Source organism: Nicotiana tabacum, chromosome 9 (genome assembly GCF_000715075.1).
Source record: "Nicotiana tabacum cultivar K326 chromosome 9, ASM71507v2, whole genome shotgun sequence".
In the NCBI taxonomy this organism is placed as follows: Eukaryota; Viridiplantae; Streptophyta; class Magnoliopsida; order Solanales; family Solanaceae; genus Nicotiana; species Nicotiana tabacum.
This window is the reverse complement of record NC_134088.1, coordinates 5,465,107-5,474,796: the sequence shown is the minus strand read 5'-3', so window position 1 is coordinate 5,474,796 and position 9,690 is coordinate 5,465,107. Positions and strand designations below refer to the sequence as shown.

The 9,690-nt window shown below is 33.7% G+C and overlaps 1 protein-coding gene across 2 annotated transcripts; it reads left to right on the top strand.

Annotated features, from left to right (window-relative positions):
* The first annotated feature begins 1,695 nt into the window (after positions 1-1,695).
* Positions 1,696-4,369, top strand: LOC107802477 (small ribosomal subunit protein uS7). Of its 2 annotated transcripts, none has more exons than XM_075221398.1 (5): positions 1,696-1,796; positions 1,880-1,995; positions 3,045-3,316; positions 3,743-3,946; positions 4,065-4,369. In XM_075221398.1, the coding sequence occupies exons 2-5, from the start codon at positions 1,894-1,896 to the stop codon at positions 4,117-4,119; spliced, it is 633 nt and encodes a 210-aa protein (XP_075077499.1). In that variant the 5' UTR covers positions 1,696-1,796; positions 1,880-1,893; the 3' UTR covers positions 4,120-4,369. The 2 variants fall into 2 exon arrangements, with proteins under 2 accessions (XP_075077499.1, XP_075077500.1); XM_075221399.1 differs by having other exon boundaries at positions 1,700-1,796; positions 1,883-1,995.
* The last annotated feature ends 5,321 nt before the right edge of the window (positions 4,370-9,690 follow it).

The window sequence follows — 9,690 nt, the reverse complement described above, 5'->3', positions numbered from 1 at the left end:
AACTTTGAACTTCCTGCTATGAAGGAGAATGAAGTTCTCTTTGTATTTGTAAAAAAACAAAAATTGAATATTCATTCTTTTGGGAGATATTAGCAGACTAACAAACAAAATAAAGAATTGGAAAAGACCATGAATTAGGACTCAATCAATTAAAAAGGTATTGACTTTTAAATTTAATACATTTCAGTTTCTTTTTAAAACTTTTGAGAATTTGGGCATTATATAAAGGACTTATCTAATAAATTTTGTTTTAATTTTGAGAAAGTCTTTGGGGCTTACGCCTCACTAAAAAAATGCGCCTCAAATACTCGGGCGTATGCCCCGATTGCTGGGCGTACACTCTTGAGACTTTCTCCCCACACCATCACCTCGGGACGTTTTTGGTGTGCCTCGCCCCAGGGCTTGCCCCGGGGCTTGCCCCTGGGCTCGGCCTGAAAACGCCTTTTAAAATACTGAAACTTACAACTGATCGTAATAATATACAATTATCATACATTTATAGTACAATTCTTGCAATAGTTATGATACAAATACAATTATAATACAATCGCAATGCATTTCTGAAAAATTCTGATACAATTATGATCTTAATCTTCTTCAAGTTTTAATCACTACACTAAAAATTGTAATATAACATCATATTATAATTGTACTAACGCGCCTCAAACACTCGGGCGTACGCCCCGATTGCTGGGCATACACTCTTGAGACTTTCTCCCCACACCGTCGCCTCGGGACATTTTTGGTGCGCCTTGCCCCGGGGCTCGGCCTGAAAACGCCTTTTAAAATACTAGAACTTACAACTGATCGTAATAATATAAAATAAATATACAATTTATAGTACAATTCTTGCAATAATTATGATACAAATACAATTATAATACAATCGCAATGCATTTCTGAAAAATTCTGATACAATTATGATCTTAATCTTCTTCAAGTTTTAATCACTTCACTAAAAATTGTAATATAACATCATATTATAATTGTATTAATATTGTATCAAGTATTGTTTTTGGTATTGATGTATCATATACAAGTCACATACAATTCTGATACAATTGTTATATAATTCTAAAACAAACCTGATACAATTATCATATAATTTAAATTTTTTACCTACCAGTGAAGAGCATCTGCAAATGGAAGTTCACACCCGTAAGATTTTAGTGAAGAGATAGCAATTTGGGAAGATTTCTATAAAAAAAATCATATAAAGCAAGAATGTAGAGTTGAACGAGTTATATAAGAAGAGGGATGCATTTGAATTTTGTTAATGTATAAAATATATATCAAGTGGACCACTTCAACAGAAAATAAATGCTAGGATAAAAGGAATAATTCATCATCTTACAATTACTTTAGAGGATTTAGACTTTTAGAAAGCTGAAGCTGAATGATGCGGAGAATTGGGTGGGTGGGTGGGGGTTACAGTTTAATCTTTAAATTTAAGAAATCTTTCTTTTATCATGATTTTGTATACAAATAGTAAATATAAATACACAATGTAATTTTTAAGGAATATAAAGAAAAGTGCTAAATAGATTTCTAATATGGAATAGTATAGCTAGGTAAAATTCCATAAAAAATCGACTTGCAGTAATTGGATTTGGGCTGGACGACAAAGTCGGATCCAAGACATAGCAGAGTAGAAAGCCCAATATATATTGGGCCGAACTATCACATTATAGCCTTGCCCCCTTCCCCGAAACCCTACTATAAAGTTTCTAGGGCTTTAACACATTCCACTCTCTGATACAACAGCAGCAGGAAAGACTCCTCCCGTAAGGCGTAAGGTGAGCGGCTCCCTCCTTCTATCTGTATATACAAACACAAAAATACTGCGAAATGCATTGTTCTAACTGTTAAATTTGTGCAGCAGGTGAAGAAAAAATGGACGCAGGTGTAGTAGCCGCCCCAGTAGACGCAACCGCAGAGAATAAGATTCACAGCGATGTTATGCTTTTCAATCGCTGGACCTACGACGATGTCCAGGTACCTAAATAAAGCTCATTTTCCTCACAGCGACATGTCTATATCTGCTAATAACTCTTTCCTTTGCACGTTTTATTTCATTGTATTTGCACAGGGAAAATTACAGCTTGTAGCACCTGAATATCTAAATTTTGAAATTTGAAAAGTCACCTAGATCCAAGCTGAATGTACTTTTTGTCTTCTTATCATACACGGAAAATTGCTGCTTATAGAGCTTGAGTACCAAAACTTTGAAATTTGAAGAATAAACTAATCTAGCTTGATAATTTGTTACATTGACTTTCCATAAACGGAAAACAGAAAACTGATTTTTCAACTTATAGGGCCAGGATAAAAAAAGACTTGCAGTAGGATAGTAATCTCCCAGATGCAGCAACAAACAACTAGACTTGAATCCCAAGCAAGTTGGGCTGGCTATATGAACTCTCGCTATCTAAGTTGCTCCACATTTTATATCTAGCAGGACTAAGAGATTCCTAAGGATCATTGGACTTATAGTGAACTTACTAACATGACTAAGACTTGACTTTAGCAAATTGGTATCTTCTAATAGATTTTATCTTCCACTGCCATATTTTCACTAGTTTGCATTGAATCCAAGAGATTATAGGACTTTTGAGACTACTTCTATGTGATTTTAAGTTTACATGTTCCTTTTAGAATGTTGCACTCCTATAGACTGGGGCCAGATAGCCAAATAAGCTAATTCGGTGGGGAGAGGTATTAGGAGGGCAAATATTATGGGCTATATTTTTTAGCTGGTTATTCCCTGAAATAGAAGGAAAAGCTGTTGCTACTCAGTAAAAGTGTAATTCTTTCTCAATAACATTCTGGAGTGGAGAACATTGGGTTTAATGCAGACTCTGGAGAGAGCTAGAGAGGGTGAGAAAATTAAGTGGGCTAACTAAATACTAAGGTGATTGTTACTTCTGTTTCTGCCTTTTTTAATTGAGTATTATTCTTAAGTTCCTCTATTAGCGAGGCTGAAGCTTATCTTAAATGCAATTTGAAAGATTTTTCCTTAACTATGATCTCACTTTTTGGTGAAGATCAATGACATCTCTGTTGAGGATTACATCACAGCAACTGCTTCCAAGCATCCAGTTTATATGCCACACACAGCTGGTAGATACCAGGCTAAGCGTTTCAGGAAGGCCCAGTGCCCAATTGTTGAGAGGCTCACCAACTCTCTTATGATGCATGGACGGAACAACGGAAAGAAGCTAATGGCTGTCCGCATCATCAAACATGCAATGGAGATCATTCATTTGTTGACTGACCAGAACCCAATTCAAGTCATTGTTGATGCCGTCATTAACAGGTGCACACTGATGATTGGCGCTTAATTCATTCACATATTCTTCAATCTTTTATTTTTGTTTTATTTTAAATGGGGTTAACAGTGGGCCCATTGTCAAATGCTTCAGTATTTTCAGATATTGGTTTGGCCGTTCTATATTTACAAATACTGAAATTTGAGTATCCCAAATGCTGCTGGATGATTTTAAATACTAGTTTGAGGAGTATCTCAAATAAAATAATGAATTTACTCACAAATCTTCAACTTTCTTAAACATCTTTTCTAGGTGTAGTTCGTGTCTTAAATACAACTTCAACTTTCGAATACTCTTTTTAAACTTCAACTTTAAATACTTTTTTTTTCCAACTTCAACCAAATATTGTTCAAATACCCTACTGATACATCTGTCTCACTGATAGCTTTGTCTTCTCCATTTGATCATATTAGTGGGCCAAGGGAAGATGCAACTCGTATTGGTTCAGCTGGTGTTGTGAGGCGTCAGGCTGTTGATATTTCTCCACTTCGCCGTGTTAACCAGGCCATTTATTTGTTGACAACTGGTGCACGTGAGAGTGCTTTCAGGAACATCAAGACCATAGCTGAGTGCCTTGCAGATGAACTCATCAATGCTGCCAAGGGTTCTTCAAATAGGTAAAAGGCTTGAGATTTTGAGTGTATACTTGATTGGTTCACCTTTCTTTCCAACTCAGTTTCTTTGGATATGTACGCCTTTATTACTTACTCCTGTGAATGATTTTTGTTTCTGCAGCTATGCCATTAAGAAGAAGGATGAGATTGAAAGAGTTGCCAAGGCCAATCGTTGAGAGGTTGACATTGGAACAGAATTTACAAGGCAGTTTTGGGTTATGCTGTTTTCTCATTTCTGTTTTCGTTTAGCACTATAGTCTCGTGGAAATGAAAGTGGATCTGAGTAGCACCACAGCTATTGCATGTCGATTTTAATTTCTTAAGAGTTTTTTGCTTGTTGAAACTTGATATGCTTGGTATTGTTATAGATGTTACAATTTGAATTCCTTGGGGATCTGATTAGCAGCACCTACTATTTCTTGTGGATTTTAATTTCTCAGTATTCTCTTCTTTTAGGTAAACTGTGAAGACATGCCCAGTAGCATGTGCATTTTAATTTGGTGATAACTATCCTCAATAACCATTTGGTCATTTCTTAAGCATCTGCGTGCTATTGTTGTATGGATGCTCTTAGATGTACTCGTTGGTCCCAATAATTATGTGCGACTGAGAAAATTAATTAAAGAAATTAGGGATAATTGTAGAGACTTTTGAGGTTTTGCTTCATAACGATTACTTTACCTTTTTTATGATACTAGATTTAGGATACGCCTGCACCCTATAACAAAACCCTATAACAATGTGTATATCTTTTTAAAAGAATAAGATCTTAAAAATAAAGATTAAACAAAAATATTAACTCTTGAAAATGACCAATATTTATCATATATTATGTGTCCCCTTTTTTTGATTTAATTTCGTATTAAAATTATGTATGATTTAAATTTAAAAACACCAAAGAATAAAAAAAATATGAGCAAAATTTATTTATAGTCACTCGGGCCAAAGTTATATCTCCTGGTAGCCACAAAATGAAAATAATAATAACGGCTAGCAACTGAAAAACCTGAAAGTGCGCCAAATTTCCTAGATACCTGCTTCTTAAATGAGCAAATTCATTTTTAGCCACGTGGATGAAAGTTATGTCACCCGGTAGTCACAAAATGATCCTATACAAGTTACAACCTAAAAATAATAATAATGGCTAGCAATTGTAAAACCTGAAAGTAGGGCCCACAAAATGATCCTATACAAGTTACCGCCTAAAAATAATAATAATGACTAGCAATTGTAAAACTTGAAAGTAGGGCTGGGCATAATTTGGTAAATACCGAACTATCATATCGAAATCGAAAATTTTGGTATACGGTATTTTGGTATTTGGTTTAAGTTTTTTAAGAAATTGGTATTAGGTATGGTATTTGGTATTTTAAAATAAAATACCGAAATAACGATACCATACCGAAATATATATTACATTACACAAAACACATATTATCAGTTATAACATAAATATAAAAAATCCAAAATTTTACTTTCCGTTATTCTCAAAGTTCATCAATTAACTCTAAACAAGTAACAAGACATTTGTAATGATCAAATATTCTTTTATATACAATTTTCTTTATTTGGGTCGATAATTGCTAGTTTTGGACAAATTTTTTGTCAACAAACATTTTCAGTTTTGTATTTTTGAGTACTTTAATTAAGAAAATTAGAATGTATGGCTCTATGCACTAGTTAGTATTCAAACCGAATAAATCGAAGTTACCGAACCGAATAAACCGAAATCGAAAGGAGAAAAACCGAACCATACCGAATTTAATTAGATACGGTATTGGTATAGGATTTTAAGAAACCGAATATCGAAAATACCGAATAGAAATGTCTAAATATCATTCCGTACCGACCGACGAACACCCCTGCCTGAAAGTGCAGCAAATATCCTAGATACCTGCTTCTTAAATTGCCAAATATTATTGAGTTTGGTCATACATATAAGTACGCTTAGTTGTTGCACCTTATCACACTATCACTAACAATCTATCATTACAGGTTGCAACTCGAAAAGCAATTTTCCCAAATTGTAAAACCTATCTACTACAGTAAAAAGGCACTAAGGAAAGTAATTTAACCAAGTTGCTCGCCTAGAAGATTATTCTCGAATTGTTATGAATAGTTTGTACATTGAATACTACTTTAGATACTACATTAGATGTTATATTGGATGTCCATATTGTGAATAACTTAAAGATTAAATTTCCTACTTTATGTGTATCATCTTTACTTTTTATGCCTATAAAAGGCCATGTAATTGCAATAGAAAAATACACTAAAGTGAAAGAAGAAAACACTTATCCCTTCTTTCTATCTCTTCTTATTTACATTTTACTGCATTGCTTTTATTTTATAACACGTTATCAGCACGAAACTCTAATTTTATTCTTAACTCCCGCTAAGTTGAGCCATATTTTATTAAGGTATATATCATTATAATCATCTTATTTATGGCAGTACATATCATATGCTCACTGTTTGCAAATTACTTGTGCGCTTGGGCATCTTCAATAGTTTAAGTACATTGCAGTGATTAAATAAGTATTTCCTTCCGTGCTCAACTCTTAGAGGACCTCAAAGTCATCAAACTAGTTATGCACTAATGTCATGGACTCCCTGGATCAAAACACATCTTTAAGGCATTTTGAAGAACTGTGAGAAATGAATTGACAAGCAATAATTTTATAGTTTAATTACTTTATATTTATTGGAACATATAAATAATGTTAGTCACGTTCAATTCTATTAACACATATATATATCAATAATATAAAATGAAATGAAACAAGTATGTAATTTCTACTTTATGGCAAGAATAAAATGAAATAGTAGATTGTTAACATGATATAGCTCTATTTTCATTTCTTTCACCTTAATCGTTTTGTTTTTCATTAATTATTTATTATTATAATTATTTCTCTAACTTATTCATCTTTTATGATAGTTTTACTATGTCAAATTTATCAAAACTTGAATTTGTGGCACTTGACATCACCGGGAGGAACTATTTATCATGGGTTCTTGATGCTGAAATTCACCTTGATGCTAAAGGTCTTGGAAATACTATTATACAAGGAAATGAAGCATCAAATCAGGATAAAGCGAATGCCATGATTTTCCTTCGTCATCATCTACATGAAGGGTTAAAAACTGAATATTTAACCGTAAAGGATCCACTTGAATTATGGATTAATTTGAAGGATCGATATGATCACCTAAAACTTACGGTACTACCGAAAACTCGGTATGAGTGGATACATTTAAGGTTGCAAGACTTTAAAACCGTAAGTGAGTATAATTCTGCTATCTTTAAAGTAAGTTCTCTATTAAAATTATGTGGAGACACTATCACATATGATGACTTATTGGAAAAAATATTTTCTACTTTTCACGCTTCAAATGTGGTGCTACAACAATAATACCGAGAAAAAGGTTTTAAGAAATATTCTGAGTTAATCACATGCCTACTTGTGGCTGAGCAGAATAATACTCTATTAATGAAAAATCATGAAACCCGTCCCACTGGGTCAGCTCCATTTCCGGAAGTGAATGCTGTAGCAACATATGATAAGTTTGAAAGAAAACAAAATAATTACCGTGGTCGTGGACATGGTCGTAAACGTGGATGTGACAGGAGGCGAAACAATTATCGTCATTATGGTGGAAATAAATTGGAGAACAATAAGAGTTCTCAAATTAATCATTCAAAAGGTAAAGTTAGTATGTGTCACCGATGTGGTATGAGAGGTCATTGGGCACGCATTTGTCATACGCCAGAATATTTTGTCAAACTTTATCAAGCCTCCCTCAAGAAAAAAATAATAATGTGGAGGCACACTTGACCTTTTAGAATAATGATGATGAAGCAGGTCCCTCAAATAAATATGATTCTAAGGCACATCTTGCATATAAGATGATGATTTTTAAGGCCTAACAAATATTACTCATTTAGAAATTGGAGACTTCTTTGAGGATATTGACTAAAGAACTAATCATCTTACTGGGGAATGAAGCTATAAAAGTTGTTATTTTTATGTTTGCAACTAGTTTATTTTTCTTGAGTGTATTTTTCTAATGCATCATGTGTTGCTAGTTTCTATATTCCTAATGTATTTCTTAATGTTTTTTTTTCTGCTTGTTTTTCATATTTCTTATGATGTATTATTTGTCTTTTTTTTATGAAGAATATGAAAATTCCCCGTCTTCAGTTGGACTCAAGATTAATAAAGATGATATATGTCTTCTGGATAGTGCTACAACACACACTATTTTAAAAGATAAGAGATATTTCTCTTATTTGGTAATGAAAGAAGTGAATGTTAATACAATATCCAGTAGTACAATATTAATTGAAGGTTCTAGAAGAGTCAATTTATTACTACCAGGAGGAACAAATTTGGCTATTGATGAAGCACTATATTGTAGTAAATCTCAGAGAAACTTATTAAGTTTCAAAGATATTCACCAAAATGACTATCATATTGAGACTACAAATGATGAAAAGATTTAATATCTTTATATTACTACAATAATGTCCGGTAAGAAATATGTGCTTGAAATGTTACCTGCTCTTTCCTCCGGCTTATACTACACAAGTATTAGCGGGATTGAAACACATGCTGTAGTAAACAAGAAGTTTACTAATCAAGATAATTTTATTATTTGGCATGACCGGTTGGGCTATCCTGGTTCTAATATGATGCGTAAAATAATTGAAAATTCACATGGACATGCAATGAAGAATCAGAAGATTCTTCAATTTAAGGAATTCTCTTGTGCTGCATTTTCTCAAAGAAAATTAATTATTAGACCATCAACTATTAAAGTTAGGATGGAATCCCCTGCATTTCTGGAACGTATATAGGGTGATATATGTGTGCCCATTCACCCTCCATGTGGACCATTCAAATATTATATGGTTTTGGTAGATGCATCTACAAGATGATCACATGTGTGCTTACTATCAACTCGCAATATGGCATTTGCGAGATTGTTGGCTCAAATAATAAAGCTAAGAGCACAATTTCCAGATTATGCAATTAAGACAATTCGTCTTGATAATGTTGGTGAGTTTACATCCCAAGCCTTTAATGATTATTGTATTTCAACTGGGATAACAATTGATCATCCGGTTGCTCATGTTCATAACAAAATGGTCTAGCAGAATCATTGATCAAACGCCTCCAATTAATTGCTAGACCAATGCTTATGAGAACAAAACCTCCCATTTCAGTATGAGGTCATGCTATTTTGCACGCAGCAGCAGTTATACGGATAAGGCCCACAAGTTATCATAAAGTCTCTCCATTGCAATTGGCTTTTGGTCCGGAGCCAAATATTTCCCATCTTAGGATCTTTGGTTGTGCGATATATATTCCAATTGCTCCACTACAACGCACAAAGGTGGGTCCTCAAAGAAGGTTGGGGATATATGTTGGATATGAATCTCCTTCTATTATAAAATATCTAGAGCCGATGACTGGAGATTTATTTACGGCAAGATTTTCTGATTGTCATTTTGATGAATCAATATATCCAACATTAGGGGGAGAAAATAAGCAGTTGAAAAAGAAGATAGATTGGAATGCATTATCACTGTCTCATTTAGATCATCGAACAAATCAATGTGAACAAGAGGTTCAAAAGATTATTCGTTTACAAAATATTGCAAATCAATTGCCAGATGCATTCACTGACCTACCAAGGGTGACTAAGTCACATATTCCAGCTGCTAATCCTCCAATTCGAGT